The 17,149-nt window shown below is 41.4% G+C and overlaps 1 protein-coding gene and 1 long non-coding RNA gene across 2 annotated transcripts in view; one reads left to right on the top strand and one right to left on the bottom strand.

Moving 5' to 3' along the window:
* The window catches only part of LOC139555905 (uncharacterized), a 38,091-nt gene extending 26,546 nt beyond the window's left edge, over nucleotides 1-11,545 (bottom strand). Inside the window, exon 1 of the long non-coding RNA XR_011671037.1 lies at nucleotides 11,274-11,545. This is a non-coding gene — a long non-coding RNA (uncharacterized lncRNA). The remainder of the gene's footprint in view (nucleotides 1-11,273) is intronic.
* Nucleotides 11,546-11,563: 18 nt separating this feature from the next.
* LOC139555904 (transcription factor AP-2-delta-like) overlaps nucleotides 11,564-17,149 on the top strand; it is a 19,284-nt gene continuing 13,698 nt past the window's right edge. The window contains exons 1-2 of the mRNA XM_071369268.1: nucleotides 11,564-11,760; nucleotides 12,639-13,148. Coding sequence (XP_071225369.1) covers nucleotides 11,722-11,760; nucleotides 12,639-13,148 — 549 coding nt within the window. The 5' untranslated portion in view covers nucleotides 11,564-11,721. The remainder of the gene's footprint in view (nucleotides 11,761-12,638; nucleotides 13,149-17,149) is intronic.

Here is a 17,149-nt window from a genome sequence, read left to right as displayed (position 1 = left end):
ACTAACCCAATACTGTTAACGAAATAGACTCACCCTATACTGTTAGCCCTACATACTAACATCATATACCAACCTTATAGACTAACCCTATAGACTCACCCTATACTGTTAACCATATAGACCAACCATATAGACTAACTCCATATAGACTAACCCTATACTGTTAACCAAATAGACTCACATTATACAGTTAGCCCTACAGACAAACATTATATACCAACCTTATCGACTAACCCTATAGACTCACCCTATTCTGTTAAACATATACACTAACACTATAGACTCACCCTATACTGTTAAAAATATAGACTAACACTATAGACTCACCCTATACTGTTAACCATATAGACCCACCCTATACTGTTAAACATATAGACTAACCCTATACTATTAACCATATAGACTAACCCTATACTGTTAACCATATAGACTCACGCTATACTCTTAAACAAATAGACTAACCCTATAGACCAACATTATACTATTACACATATAGACTAACCCTATAGACTAACCCTATACTGTTAACCATATAGACTCACCCTATGCTGTTAAACATATAGACTAACACTATAGACTAACCCTATACTGTTAACCATATAGACTAACCCTATGCTGTTAAACATATAGACTAACACTATAGACTAACCCTATACTGTTAACCATATAGACTCACCCTATGCTGTTAAACATATAGACTAACCATATAGACTAACCATTTACTGTTAACCATATAGACTAACCCTATAGACTAACCCTATACTGTTAACCATATAGACTAACCCTATAGACTAACCCTATACTGTTAACCATATAGACTAACCATATAGACTAACCATTTACTGTTAACCATAAAGACTAACCCTATACTGTTAACAATATAGACTCACCTTATACTGTTAGTCTATAGGGTTAGCAAATTTGTTTCCCAGAAGTAGCAATATAGTTTGGTCATTTACTTTGATTCTACAAGTCCTCTAGAAGTCAGAACGCAACAGATGTCATCCAAGCGCGTAACAGAGCAGTTTACTGTCTACACTCGGTTTGTTGTTTTTATGAAATAGGTTTAATTCAAATGTGTTTAATCATAGCTAAAGTTTGCATTGCTATGGATTCCGCAACGAGGTCAGCCTTTATGGCTGGGACTGCAAGTTTGTGTTCCGGATTCCGGTTAAGTATCAGTTATATGCCAGCCATCATGAAAGCAGAGCTAGCAGTGCTAGTCTAGCGGTGTTTTTGTCCACAGCTGGGCACAAATGTCAGGAGTGAGATGTTTTCCGCACAATCACAAGATGAATATAAGGTGCAATTGGAAAATGGACAGGGGTTTGTCTGCCCTAAATACACAACCATCCAGCATCTTAGGAAGAGATCCCCCAGCTGTCAGCTCGGCTGAGAGAAAAGGACACCAGCATCCTAGGAAGAGATCTCCCAGCTGTCAGCTCGGCTGAGAGAAAAGGACACCAGCATCTTAGGAAGAGATCCCCCAGCTGTCAGCTCGGCTGAGAGAAAAGGACACCAGCATCCTAGGAAGAGATCTCCCAGCTGTCAGCTCGGCTGAGAGAAAAGGACACCAGCATCTTAGGAAGAGATCTCCCAGCTGTCAGCTCGGCTGAGAGAAAAGGACACCAGCATCTTAGGAAGAGATCTCCCAGCTGTCAGCTCGGCTGAGAGAAAAGGACACCAGCATCTTAGGAAGAGATCCCCCAGCTGTCAGCTCGGCTGAGAGAAAAGGAAAACCTACTTTCTAAGTACACCAACCTGGCTGTAACCCAGGCAACCCAAATCTCAGTTTTAAATGCCTCCTATAGCAAAGCTGCCAGTGAGTTGGGCGGCATTGATCTGTCCCAACCAACGGGCAGATGTTCAGCTCAACTCCGTGACCCATGGGAGACAGGACACTCGCAAGACGATACTCCAATATTGACACCATCTTCACTCACGTAATTTTTTAACGACCTTTAGTTTTAGGCGATCTGAGGAACTGAGGGAGGACAACAGAAAAAAATCTTACACCCTCACTAGCACAGGGAAGAGAATAATTATCTCTGGCCCCCTCCCATGCTACCGAAGAGGTTCGGAACGTTTTAGCCGACTCTGCCCTGAATGAGTGCATGAAAAAACTTTGCAATGACAGGAATGTCTATTTTTGTGACAACTTTGATTTGCTGTGGGAGCAACCATCACCTTTAAAAAGAGATGGGATTCACCCTAACCACAGGAGTTCCAGGATTATTTCCAACAACATGGCAAACAATTTTCTTAAATACATTTCTTGAACTGCATTGTTGGTTAAGGGCTTGTAAGTAAGCATTTCAATGTAAGGTCTACAACTGTTGTGTTCGGCGAATGTGAAAAATAAAATGTGATTTGATTTGATTTTGATTTGATCCAGTTGCAGAGGGAGGTGTTTAGTGCCAGGGTCCTTAGCTGAGTGATGGGTTTTGAGGGCACTATGCTATAGGAGTATAGGGTTAGTCTATATGGTTAGTCTATATGGTTAACAGCATAGGGTTAGTCTATATGTTTAGTCTATAGGATTAGTCTATATGTTTAACAGTATAGGGTTAGTCTATATGTTTAGTCTATAGGATTAGTCTATATGTTTAACAGCATAGGGTTAGTCCATATGGTTAGTCTATATGGTTAGTCTATATGTTTAACAGTATAGGGTTAGTCTATATGGTTAGTCTATATGGTTAGTCTATATGTTTAACAGTATAGGGTTAGTCTATATGGTTAGTCTATATGGTTAGTCTATATGGTTAGTCTATATGTTTAACAGTATATGGTTAGTCTATATGTTTAACAGTATAAGGTTAGTCTATATTTTTAACAATGCAGGGTTAGTCTATATGGTTAGTCTATATGGTTAGTCTATATGGTTAGTCTATATGTTTAACAGTATAGGGTTAGTCTATATGTTTAACAGTATATGGTTAGTCTATATGGTTAGTCTATATGGTTAGTCTATATGTTTAACAGTATATGGTTAGTCTATATGTGTAACAGTATAAGGTTAGTCTATATTTTTAACAATGCAGGGTTAGTCTATATGGTTAGTCTATATGGTTAGTCTATATGTTTAACAGTATATGGTTAGTTTTATTTTATTTATTTTATTTTACCGTTATTTTACCAGGTAAGTTGACTGAGAACACGTTCTCATTTGCAGCAACGACCTGGGGAATAGTTACAGGGGAGAGGAGGGGGATGAATGAGCCAATTGTAAACTGGGGATTAATTAGGTGACCGTGATGGTTGAGGGCCAGATTGGGAATTTAGCCAGGACACCGGGGTTAACACCCCTACTCTTACGATAAGTGCCATGGGATCTTTAATGACCTCAGAGAGTCAGGACACCCGTTTTAACGTCCCATCCGAAAGACGGCACCCTACACAGAGCAGTGTCCCCAATCACTGCCCTGGGGCATTGGGATCTTTGTTTAGACCAGAGGAAAGAGTGCCTCCTACTGGCCCTCCAACACCACTTCCAGCAGCACCTGGTCTCCCATCCAGGGACTGACCAGGACCAACCCTGCTTAGCTTCAGAAGCAAGCCAGCAGTGGTATGCAGGGTGGTATGCTATATAGTCTATATGGTTAGTCTATATGTTTAACAATGCAGGGTTAGTCTATATGTTTAACAGTGTAGGCGTAACAGTATAACTTTAAACCGTCCCCTCGCCCCGAACCGGGCGCGAACCAGGGACCCTTTGCACACATCAACAACGGTCGCCCACGAAGCATCGTTACCCATCGCTGCACAAAGGCCGCGGCCCTTGCAGAGCAAGGGGAACCACTACTTCTAGGTTTCAGAGCAAGTGACGTGACCGACTGAAAGGCTGCTAGCGCCCACCACCACTACCTAGCTAGCCATTTCACATCCGTTACATAGAGTCTATATGTTTAACAGTATAGGGTTAATCTATATGTTTAACACTATATGGTTAATCTATATGTTTAACAGTATAGGGTTAATCTATATGGTTAATCTATATGTTTAACAGTATAGGGTTAATCTATATGTTTAACACTATATGGTTAATCTATATGGTTAATCTATATGTTTAACAGTATAGGGTTAATCTATATGTTTAACACTATATGGTTAATCTATATGTTTAACAGTATAGGGTTAATCTATATGGTTAGTCTATATGGTTAGTCTATATGGTTAGTCTATATGTTTAACACTATATGGTTAATCTATATGTTTAACAGTATAGGGTTAATCTATATGTTTAACAGTATAGGGTTAATCTATATGTTTAACAGTATAGGGTTAGTCTATATGTTTAACACTATATGGTTAATCTATATGGTTAATCTATATGTTTAACACTATATGGTTAATCTATATGGTTAATCTATATGTTTAACACTATATGGTTAATCTATATGTTTAACAGTATAGGGTTAGACTATATGTTAAGGGGTTTTAGTGGACCTCTGGACTATTTACCTTTCTGTCCTGCCTGAACAGGTGATTGTTAAAGCCTATTTAACTGACCGGGTAGGCCCGTCATTGTAATTAAGAATTTATGCTTAAAACTGACTTGCCTATTCAAATAAAGGTTACACAACAAAATATTAAGTTTAGGGCCTTTTTAACTAGGTGGTTTCAAATGAATATATTGTTAGATGTAAACCAATCTACCTTGGTTCCGGAGGGGCTTCAGAAAACACAGCACCGTGACCGGGCCGTGACCGGCTAGCTGCCCAGGCTTACAGGCAGCTCCTTATAACAGCTACATGATGACTTTATGGGACTATGACTGAGGGGTACGAGTGAGGGGTGAGAGGTAGCCCATGGGTTGGGGGTAAGGGGGAGGGGTGAGGGTAGGGGTTAGGGTGGCTGGGAGGGTAGGGGTTAGGGAGGCTGGGAGGGTAGGCTGGGATGGAGTTTCGAGAGGCATGAACCAAGGGTTTCGACTAAATCTACAGCGCAATTATAGTTATTAATTAAAACAATAAAACATCCTAATTACAAATAAAAGCCAGAAACTACACTATTAACGAGACATTTCAATCTGTAGGCCTATGTGTTTATGTTTGGGCTGTTAGTGTGTGTAAATAGTGCATTGCTAATGTGGTTAATACTACAGGCATATTAGAAGACCGTAACGCCTGTTTGTTTGAATGGGCTCTGGCCTCTACAGGCTTCATTTAAATACTGACCACTGTTTCCTGCTCCACACCTACTGCTCTGTGAAATACATTTTGTGTAAATCTGTAAATAAACCAGGCATTGATTCTGATCCCCCTTCCTCCTCCTCCATTTTAGCAACCTGGCTAACATCCCATTACTGTACTATGTAGGTCAGTACCAGGCTGTTGTCGTGGCGGTTGTTAAGTCGCCTCTGACCGAGAATCTTATAGTGGCTGGCGGTGGAAAGGTAACAGACGCTCACGGCCTTATGAGTTCGGTGTCAGACTGTTTACAACTTTGCCACATGCACACACCACAGTGCTACAACACACCACAGTCCTACAACACACCACAGTGCTACAACACACCACAGTGCTACAACACACCACAGTCCTACAACACACCACAGTCCTCAACACACCACAGTCCTCAACACAACACAGTCCTCAACACACCACAGTCCTCAACACACCACAGTCCTCAACACACCACAGTCCTCAACACACCACAGTCCTACAACACACCACAGTCCTCAACACACCACAGTCCTACAACACACCACAGTCCTACAACACACCACAGTCCTACAACACACCACAGTCCTACAACACACCACAGTCCTACAACACACCACAGTCCTCAACACACCACAGTCCTACAACACACCACAGTCCTACAACACACCACAGTCCCACAACACACCACAGTCCTACAACACACCACAGTCCTACAACACACCACAGTCCTACAACACACCACAGTCCTACAACACACCACAGTCCTACAACACACCACAGTCCTCAACACACCACAGTCCTACAACACACCACAGTCCTCAACACACCACAGTCCTACAACACACCACAGTCCTACAACACACCACAGTCCTCAACACACCACAGTCCTACAACACACCACAGTCCTACAACACACCACAGTCCTACAACACACCACAGTCCTACAACACACCACAGTCCTACAACACACCACAGTCCTACAACACACCACAGTCCTACAACACACCACAGTCCTCAACACACCACAGTCCTACAACACACCACAGTCCTACAACACACCACAGTCCTACAACACACCACAGTCCTCAACACACCACAGTCCACAGAACCAAACAGACCTCAACACACCACAGTCCTCAACACACCACAGTCCCACAACACACCACAGTCCTCAACACACCACAGTCCTCAACACACCACAGTCCTACAACACACCACAGTCCTACAACACACCACAGTCCTCAACACACCACAGTCCTACAACACACCACAGTCCTACAACACACCACAGTCCTCAACACACCACAGTCCTCAACACACCACAGTCCTCAACACACCACAGTCCTACAACACACCACAGTCCTCAACACACCACAGTCCTACAACACACCACAGTCCTACAACACACCACAGTCCTCAACACACCACAGTCCTACAACACACCACAGTCCTACAACACACCACAGTCCACAGAACCAAACAGACCTCAGCACTTCGTTCAATACAACACATTAATATCCAACCTATAGGTCTGCATCCCTTAAAATAGCTTTTCTAGAAATTATTAATTTTAAATATTTTGTTAAATGTGTATTTTTTTTTCTTGGATTGTGATGGTGTCTGTTTTAGTAGTAGTAGTATTATGCTATTGATGTCGATATTGTTGATTGATCAAATTGTTAACATATTGTTGATATAGGCTAATTTGAACTTGCTCGACTGATGAGAATTAGCTTTAAATTGATACATCTTTACATTGGTGTGATAAAATGTGGATTGATTTGTACTGTCTCTGTAAAATAAGTTCAATGAATAACAATAAACAAAACCAGCATTGCATTGATATATAGCCTGCTCACGTGAAGCATTTGCACTTCCGCTAATAACTGAAATCCACTGCTGGAAACAAACGTCGGTAGGCCTATAATCCCATGGAGAAAGAACGTAGAGATAAATAGGGAGCAAGAGGGGAGAAAGAACGTAGAGATAAATAGGGAGCAAGAGAGGAGAAAGGACGTGGAGATAAATAGGGAGCAAGAGAGGAGAAAGGACGTAGAGATAAATAGGGAGCAAGAGAGGAGAAAGGACGTAGAGATAAATAGGGAGCAAGAGAGGAGAAAGGACGTAGAGATAAATAGGGAGCAAGAGAGGAGAAAGGACGTGGAGATAAATAGGGAGCAAGAGAGGAGAAAGGACGTAGAGATAAATAGGGAGCAAGAGAGGAGAAAGGACGTAGAGATAAATAGGGAGCACGAGAGGAGAAAGGACGTAGAGATAAATAGGGAGCAAGAGAGGAGAAAGGACGTGGAGATAAATAGGGAGCACGAGAGGAGAAAGGACGTAGAGATAAATAGGGAGCAAGAGAGGAGAAAGGACGTGGAGATAAATAGGGAGCAAGAGAGGAGAAAGGACGTAGAGATAAATAGGGAGCACGAGAGGAGAAAGGACGTAGAGATAAATAGGGAGCAAGAGAGGAGAAAGGACGTGGAGATAAATAGGGAGCAAGAGAGGAGAAAGGACGTAGAGATAAATAGGGAGCAAGAGAGGAGAAAGGACGTAGAGATAAATAGGGAGCAAGAGAGGAGAAAGGACGTAGAGATAAATAGGGAGCACGAGAGGAGAAAGGACGTAGAGATAAATAGGGAGCAAGAGAGGAGAAAGGACGTCAAGAGGAAACGATCTGGCATTTCTTTAAAAAAAAAAATATTTCAGGTTAATTTGAATTGGGACTGATACAAGCACATTGACATATTGACAAAACAATATAAGCAAAGCCTGCTCCAAAGCCTGCACAATTACGGTTCAACTTGATTTATAAACGTTGCAATATTTTTATAGAATTAGACCTATGCTGGTCGTGTTGTGAAAGTACAACAAAAATGATCCCAGATCTCCAACAAGGCCTGTAGCTTTTCACAATAGTGGTCTGTAAATGGTTCTTTCACGTGAATATTTCGATTAGATTCTAGTCCCAGTGGAAGCACAGAAAACAAGCTCAAGACGCCGAAGACAAGTTGGTAATAGTGACTCATCTAAGAGACAACATTAAAATGCTTTAACAGGGTCTTCATCACTCTCCAATCACAGTGGTGACATTTTCTTTCAAGTAGGTCTACATTTTACTCTAAAAGCGTATAGGTTAGTATATTTATGATAAAGAGTATGGGTTAGTATATTTATGATATAGCGTATAGGTTAGTATATTTATGATAAAGAGTATGGGTTAGTATATTTATGATATAGCGTATAGGTTAGTATATTTATGATATAGAGATAGGTTAGTATATTTATGATATAGAGATAGGTTAGTATATTTATGATATAGAGTATAGGTTAGTATATTTATGATATAGAGATAGGTTAGTATATTTATGATATAGAGTATAGGTTAGTATATTTATGATATAGTGTATAGGTTAGTATATTTATGATATAGTGTATAGGCTAGTATATTTATGATATAGAGTATAGGCTAGTATATTTATGATATAGAGTATAGGCTAGTATATTTATGATATAGAGATAGGCTAGTATATTTATGATATAGAGATAGGCTAGTATATTTAGCATAAAGAGTAAGCGGATTTCCATCTCAATTGGATGTTGATAGCCACGGTTAACTGTATTACACTATATATATTATACTGTGATAGTTATTATTGTATAATAGTATAGAGTTATAGTAGTCTATTTGACAGTAAATATTATGATTTCACCCTGTGTGTCTGAGTGTTAATTTCGCTCCCGCGCTGAGATTCTAAGGGTTGGAGCTCTAGTTTCTCCGAGCAGGGCAGCAGATGGATCCGGTCCGGGCTCGAACTCACTGCGCATCTGGCGCTTCCTGCCCAGTCCGCGAGGCTGCTCCACGAGCTAAGCCCTATTAGCACCGTCTACCGCGCAACTGGTGCCTCGCGCACAGACAGCGCGCTCTGCCTGGTGGAAAAGCTTAATCCTCACGTGCGACAACTGGCCTTCATCAAGCCTCGAGGCAAAACAATCGAATTACTTAATTTACTCACGGGCTTGTGGGCCTTGAGAACTTTATTTTTTAATAAAAAGCATATATTAGGCTAAACCTTCCATAATGTGTGTGTTTCATGATTTTGTTTTGCGGTTATAATTTCTCATTTGAATGATGATATTATTTAGAAGAGAGGCAGTGTAATATTGTTGAGATGAGAGAGTGTTGTGGTGGTTATTTAGTGATAGGCCTGAGACCTGTATAGGAACAGATGGAGAAATAGTTTTTTAATTAAAGATTAAGAGTAAATAACGGCGTCTAAAGGCCCTGCCTGCCTGCCTGTCGGTCGGTCTGTAGCGGGGTCTGTGGTGATTGGTCATTATAATGACACAGAGTCATAATTTAAATATCACACCAATACAGTTTAAAACACAACCGCTGTTTAAGTTTAACATTGATAAACGTGTCTGCGCGCATGTTGAAGTTGCCGGTTTTGAGTGGAGTGGGCGGGTGGATGTAGTATCTCCTGGAGTAATTTCGATAATTCGGGTTAAATAAGCAGAGCTCCAGGCTTTAAAACACTAAAAGCACCGTTCTGCCCTTGCGCTTAGACTCGCTTAATGTTCTCTCACCCTCCCTCTCTCCTTCTCTCCCTCAGTGCGTGTGTTATATCTGACAGACTGCTAGAATAGTTGAGTACTGAGGCAGACAGACAGAGAGCTGCAGGGCCTGACCGGAAGCACAGCCTTCTGTTATTCCACATGTATCTTTTCCTCGCTACACTCCTCTCTCAATTCAATTCAAGGGGCTTTATTGGGAAACATATGTTTACATTGCCAAAGCAAGTGAAGTAGATATTATACAAAAGTGAAATAAACAATAAAAATGAACAGTAAACATTACACTCACAGAAGTTCCAAAAGAATAAAGACATTACAAATGTCATATTATGTCTATATACAGTGTTGTAACGATGTACAACGATGTACAAATCCCTCCTCTCTCTCTACCAGCCCCTTACCTGCAGACCCCCCTCTCTCTCTACCCTCCTCTCTCTCTACTGGCCCGTTACTGGCAGACCATCCTATCTCTCTATCCTCTCTCTCTACCGGCTGTTACCAACAGGCTCTCTCTTGCTCTTTCTCTCTTTCTTTCTCTTTCTCTCGCTCTCTCTCGCTCTACCGACCTGTTTACCATCAAACTGGCTCCAGGTGAGTGCGGGTGGTTGAGCTCATCATACTGACCGCTGTCTCGCACTGGCCTCCCGGTCTTAACCGAATATTAAAGTGTATAATAAGCTGACCTCCATTCATGCGCCCGCCACTCACACAATGGAGTCAGAGTATTGTGTCGACCTGCTTGAGGGCAACACAACGTTGACACTTCTACACAGCGCTTGAGCCCCGGTTGAAGAGGCTCTACAAAGAAAAGAGATGAGTCGGTGTCTCCGTTTCTGTCATGAGCTGAAGCCGTATCCCCCCTCCGCCCGAGCGCAGAGCAGAAACACACACTCACCCCGGTGATACCACAACGCCTCAACAATTCACTGTGAAATAACATTTTGTTAGCCGATAAATGTACGTTATAAATGTCCTTGTTCCACTAGCGACATAAGAGCAAAGGAACGAGGTTGATTCCTCAGAGAAATCCAGAGCTGTTGGCAGAAAGTATCTCCTGATTGTTCTCGTTATTAATCTCCACGAAATGATCTTCTTCCCAGGTAGTACACTCATTCAATATTTATAATTCCGATCAAAACATAATATCTTCGTTATTTCCAGCATATTTTTACTGTTTAATATCGAGTCTATTAGATTTAAAAACAATGAGGAGAGCATAATAATAATAATAATAACCACAATAAAATGTCTGAAATTAGACACAATAATGATAATAATTAAACACAAATAATAAGGATAACAATAACAATAAAACATAAATAATAATAGTACTAGTAATCGGCTCGTCATATGCTAATAGTAGTAGTAATAATAATTGGTTTAATAGAGATTCGGTGACGTGCACGGCAATGGAGTGCTATGTTTGAAAAAATGTAATACATTAAACACATTTAGTTTAAACGAAAATACATTTTTAAGTAATAATCAATATATAAACCAGGGGATGTTTTAAAAGCAACTTACATTTCTGTTGAAAATCCAATTCCTGTTGTAATAGCCTAGGTCTAAGCCATGTGGGTGAAACGAAGAAAGCAAATACAAACGAGCAAAAAGAAAATGTCCACAAAAATTGATGAAAGAGTGTCGGTTCCTTATTAGGGAAGATACAATATTTATTCCTTGTCTCCTGGGATGGAAGCAGCTCTTCTATTGTCCTCCATCCATTCCTCAGTGCTGATGCTTAATTTTCTAACTATATTATCAGGGGACCACCGACGACATCACAACAGAAATACCCTGCAAGTACAAAATCGGCGCGCCAGCCGGTGTGATGGTACAGAGGGGAAACGCTCTTGTTTCACCAGCTATCTGCGGCTCGACGCAGGGACTTTTTACATTTCTTTCGTGTTGGGGATTTTAACGGAAATCATTTATTTGATCAAGAGGGAAAGCGGGTTACCGGAGCAAGAACATGTCAGCCACATTTCCCGGCCTGGTCCATGATTCCGAGGTATTTATATATTATCACTCTTCTTCATTCTTCATTATAAATAACATTAAGGAATATTCTCTATCAGTTATATTAATCACAACTGTTTGTGAGGCTACATGTAGATTTAGAGTACAAATCATTGTGAATGGGTCCCCAGAAAACAGGGCTTGATATATCGTGGGACCGGGGATAGGACTGTCTTGGTGTAATGGGGGTTGTTTTAGTGTGGAGAGAGAGAGGCAGATGAGCCTCCTGTGTGTAAAACCGGTAACAGGAGTGATTAGAACATTATGGTGGCTCACCCTACTCACCTGCCATCCGGCTCGCGTAAAGCTGAGACCGCAGTTCGATAGTAATAATATAAAAATAAAACACCATGAGCTCTAAAACGATGAGCCCAGCATGACAGAACGGTGAACAACATGCACATACAAACACCGTGGGCTCGTGGAATGACATATTCATGTATTTTTTTTATAAGCGTCTTGAGTGTTTCCGTTGTGTCAACGTGTGTGAGAACACCAGTATCTCTTCTTGCACATGATCATCTGATGATTTATCACTCCAGTGTTAATCTGCTAAATTGTAATTATTCGATTTATTGCCTACCTCATGCCTTTTGCACACATTGTATATAGATTCTCATTTTTTTTCTACCATGTTATTGACTTGTTTATTGTTTACTCCATGTGTAACTCTGTGTTGTCTGTTCACACTGCTATGCTTTATCTTGGCCAGGTCGCAGTTGCAAATGAGAACTTGTTCTCAACTAGCCTACCTGGTTAAATAAAGGTGAAATAAAAAAATAAAAAACATGTTTGGGAGACAGCTGGCGGTTAAAGAGATTGTAAATGAAATGACACTGCTGAGATGTTCCTTCCCCTTCTTCCTCTCAGATACGTCATGACGGGTCCAACAGTTATCGTCTGATGCAACTCGGTTGCCTCGAGAGCGTCGCCAACTCTTCGGTGGCCTACAGCTCGTCCTCGCCGCTCACAGCCTACCCCGCGGCGGCTACAGAGTTCGCCTCGCCCTACTTCTCCACCAACCACCAGTACACCCCCCTGCACCACCAGTCCTTCCACTATGACTTCCAGCACTCCCACCCAGCCGTGGGCCCAGAGGCGTACGGCCTCAACTCTCTCCACTCCGGGCAGTACTACCAGCAGATTCACCATGCGACACATGGAGATGCAGACTTCATCAACCTGCACAGTGCCCGTGCACTCAAGTCCTCGTGCCTGGATGATCAGCAGAGGCGCGAGTTGGGCTGCCTGGACGCTTACCGGCGACATGACCTGTCTTTGATGACGTCACACGGCGGACAGTATAGCATGCACCACGACCAGAGGCTGCTGCCTGCGGCAGGTCTGGGGCTCCCTACCCCTGGGGCGGATGACCTGCAGGTACCTCCTCTCTCCTCTCCTCTCCCCTCCTCTCCTCTCTTGTCTTCTCTCCCCTCCTCTCCTCTCCCCTCTTCACCTCCTTTCTGCTCCTCTCCCCTCCCCTCCCCTTTTCACCTCTCCCCTACTTTCTGCTCCTCTCCCCTCCTCTCCTCTCCCCTCCTCTCCCCTCTTATCATCTCCTCTCCACTCCTTTCTGCTCCTCTCCTCTCCTCTCGCCTCCCCTCTTCACCTCTCCCCTACTTTCTGCTCCTCTCCCCTCCTCTCCTCTCCCCTCCTCTCCCCTCTTCTCCTCTCCTCTCCACTCCTTTCTGCTCCTCTCCCCTCCTCTCCCCTCCCCTCTTCACCTCTCCCCTCCTATCTTATCCTCTCCCCTAATCCCTGCTCCTCTCCCCTCCTATCTTCTGCTCTCCTCTACTCCCTGCTCCTCTCCCCTCCTCTCCTCTCCCCTCCTCTCCCCTCTTCTCTTCTCACCTCCTCTCCTTTCTGCTCCTCTCCCCTCCCCTCTTCACCTCTCCCCTCCTATCTTCTCCTCCCCTCTCCCCTACTCCCTGCTCCTCTCCTCTTCCTTCCTCTCCACTCCACTCTTCTCCTCTCCCCCACTGTTGTAATCCTGATCAAACACCAAGTCTAAACACAGCTGCTGACATTTTTCATCCAACAGCCACACTGGCTATAATGAACTACAAAGTTATTTTCAGGCCCTAACTCCTAGCTCCTAGCTCCTAGCTCCTTAAACCTAACCGCTATCTCCTAACGCTTGTCTCATTCAGACAGACAGACAGACAGACAGACAGACAGACAGACAGACAGACAGACAGACAGACAGACAGACAGACAGACAGACAGACAGACAGACAGACAGACAGACAGACAGACAGACAGATAGACAGATAGATAGATAGATAGATAGATAGATAGATAGATAGATAGATAGATAGATAGATAGATAGATAGATAGATAAATAGATAGATAGATAGATAGAGTACTCACCATGTATATAACCCGTTTAAGAATGGACATTGCCATTGAGGCGTTCCACCATTTTAAAGTAGTCAACTGGGTCTTGATTCCTATGAGTTGGGAACAATCAGATAATGAATTAGAACAAAATGTACTACTTTAAAATGGATGTAGTCTCAATGGCGCCCATGCTGTCACATACGCTAGAATGGCACAGATACAAAGATGAGTCCTCTATCTATCTCTATGGTCAGAGTCCGTCTCCGCCCTTTCCAAACACAGACACTAGCCCAGCTCTGTTCCCTCTCACGCGTTGCAGTCCTTTTGAAAAGCAGCAGGAGGAGGGTTCAGTCAAAATAGAAACAGAACATTCCATGTATGACAGTCGATACCTACATTAGTCTAATATTATACTCGATGGAGAGAAGTTAAATCAAAATGGGTCAAATTAAGATGAAGTCATCTAGAACAAAACGAAATAGAATAAATGCTGCATTTAAACGGTTAATCTGAGAAATCCACCTCCATTATGCAGTCCACCCTCTACTTTACTCCATATGCACGTGACATATATTTTAACTATTCTTTTAGATGTAAAGAAATAGTGTGTTTGTCCGGCTGGTGAGGCGGTGTGAAGCCGCTGTTTCTCTCTCCTCTGAAAGGCGGATTAAGGGATCCGGGTTCGCGGCACAATGGGTCGCGGGAGCGCCATAAAGCACCGTAGTTTATCCAATTACCGACTTAATGTCAATCAACCGGTTCTTTATGCAGCAACATCTGAGCTGCGGTTCCGGTTAAACACGCTACACGGGACAGAAAAAATCATTCCTTTATTGCAATATTCCTTTTAAAACTGAACAACCAAACTGCTAGGATACCAGAAGTAATTCAACTGGTAGGCCTATATATATATATATATATTTATTCAACTAATCATATTAATATAGAGCTATTGTAGAACTACTTTAATTGTAGAACTAAGTAATATTAATATAGGTTTAAATTATAACTAATTGATCAATACTATTAATATAGGTTTATGTGATAACTACTTGATTAATAATAGGTTTTTATTTAACTACTTGATTCGTAATATTAATATACGTTTATATGTATATTATTAATTATATTTGTTTTTGTAAATAATAAAACAAATATTTTATTGTCACAAACACCTGATAGGTTTAATGTGTTGTTTTACAGGGTCAGTCATAGTAGTATGATAGGTGTTGTTTTACAGGGTCAGTCATAGTAGTATGATAGGTGTTGTTTTACAGGGTCAGTCATAGTAGTATGATAGGTGTTGTTTTACAGGGTCAGTCATAGTAGTATGATAGGTGTTGTTTTACAGGGTCAGTCATAGTAGTATGATAGGTGTTGTTTTACAGGGTCAGTCATAGTAGTATGATAGGTGTTGTTTTACAGGGTCAGTCATAGTAGTATGATAGGTGTTGTTTTACAGGGTCAGTCATAGCAGTATGATAGGTGTTGTTTTACACGGTCAGTCATAGTAGTATGATAGGTGTTGTTTTACAGGGTCAGTCATAGTAGTATGATAGCTGTTGTTTTACAGGGTCAGCCATAGTAGTATGATAGGTGTTGTTTTACAGGGTCAGTCATAGTAGTATGATAGGTGTTGTTTTACAGGGTCAGTCATAGTAGTATGATAGGTGTTGTTTTACAGGGTCAGTCATAGTAGTATGATAGGTGTTGTTTTACAGGGTCAGTCATAGCAGTATGATAGGTGTTGTTTTACACGGTCAGTCATAGTAGTGTGATAGGTGTTGTTTTACAGGGTCAGTCATAGCAGTATGATAGGTGTTGTTTTACACGGTCAGTCATAGTAGTGTGATAGGTGTTGTTTTACAGGGTCAGTCATAGTAGTATGATAGGTGTTGTTTTACACGGTCAGTCATAGTAGTGTGATAGGTGTTGTTTTACAGGGTCAGTCATAGCAGTACAGCACCACTGGAGCAAATTAGGATGAAGTTCCTTGCTCAAGGGCACATCGACTGATAGATTAATTTGATAACTACTTCATTAATATTGATAAAGGTTTATATTATAACTAGTTCATTAATATTAATATAGGTTTATATTATAACTAGTTAATTGATATTAATATAGGTTTATATTATAACTAGTTCATTAATATTAATATAGGTCTATATGATAAACTACTTTATTATTAATATTGATATAGATAACTTGATATGATAATAATGTGATAACTTGTTGAATAATATTATTATAACATAGCGTAGTAAAATAGTCTCCTGGTAGGATCTGTAACAATAATTATTATAATAATGGGGATGGTGTTCTAGATCCAATTGCCTACCATATTGTTTTCCCCTGTTGTGAATATTCTCTTATTTAGGCTATTATGATTGATGGTGATGAGGATAACCGATATTGTGATTCTGATTATAAGAATATTGTTTTTTTATTTAATGTTCATATATTTCAATATGTCACTATCTTTGCCACTTTCGTTATGTAGATTGTTATCAGACCTGTGAGTGGTCTGTTGGTAGGAAGGGTAGAGGGACACACACGGGCCATTAGAAGAGGTCTTCGCCCTTCTTTAGAAAATAAAGGCACGTGAACCTGAGTAGAACAGATGCGGTCTGATCCAGCGCGCGCAGAAACAGACATAGCATCTTTGAGAACATAAAGAGATTTTCATGCTCAACAAAAGAGCTGCCACACCTTTCCCCCCGTCAGGCTCCCTAACCCTAACCCTTTCTCCTGTTAGACACTTAATGTATGCAAGACCTCAGCGTTTTGTATATTGATTTTATAATCACTTTAGATTCGGAGTAAAAAGATACTATACAGACAGAGTTTGTTAAAAAGACTTACACGGCCTGTTCCGTGTGGCGTGAGATAGACAGCCGAGTGTTTTATTTTAATCAGGGCTGTGTCTGTGCTCGACCGCCTTGCGGCTCACACCGGGGATTAACGGGGATAACGTGTTCCTCAGTCATTCTGATACCAGGCTCAGCACGCGGCCATTTTTAACAGGTCCTACATGCTA

The sequence above is a fragment of the Salvelinus alpinus genome, chromosome 27 (assembly GCF_045679555.1).
Source record: "Salvelinus alpinus chromosome 27, SLU_Salpinus.1, whole genome shotgun sequence".
Taxonomy (NCBI): domain Eukaryota; kingdom Metazoa; phylum Chordata; class Actinopteri; order Salmoniformes; family Salmonidae; genus Salvelinus; species Salvelinus alpinus.
Note: the sequence above shows the minus strand (reverse complement) of the source record. Positions and strands in the feature narration are given on the sequence as shown.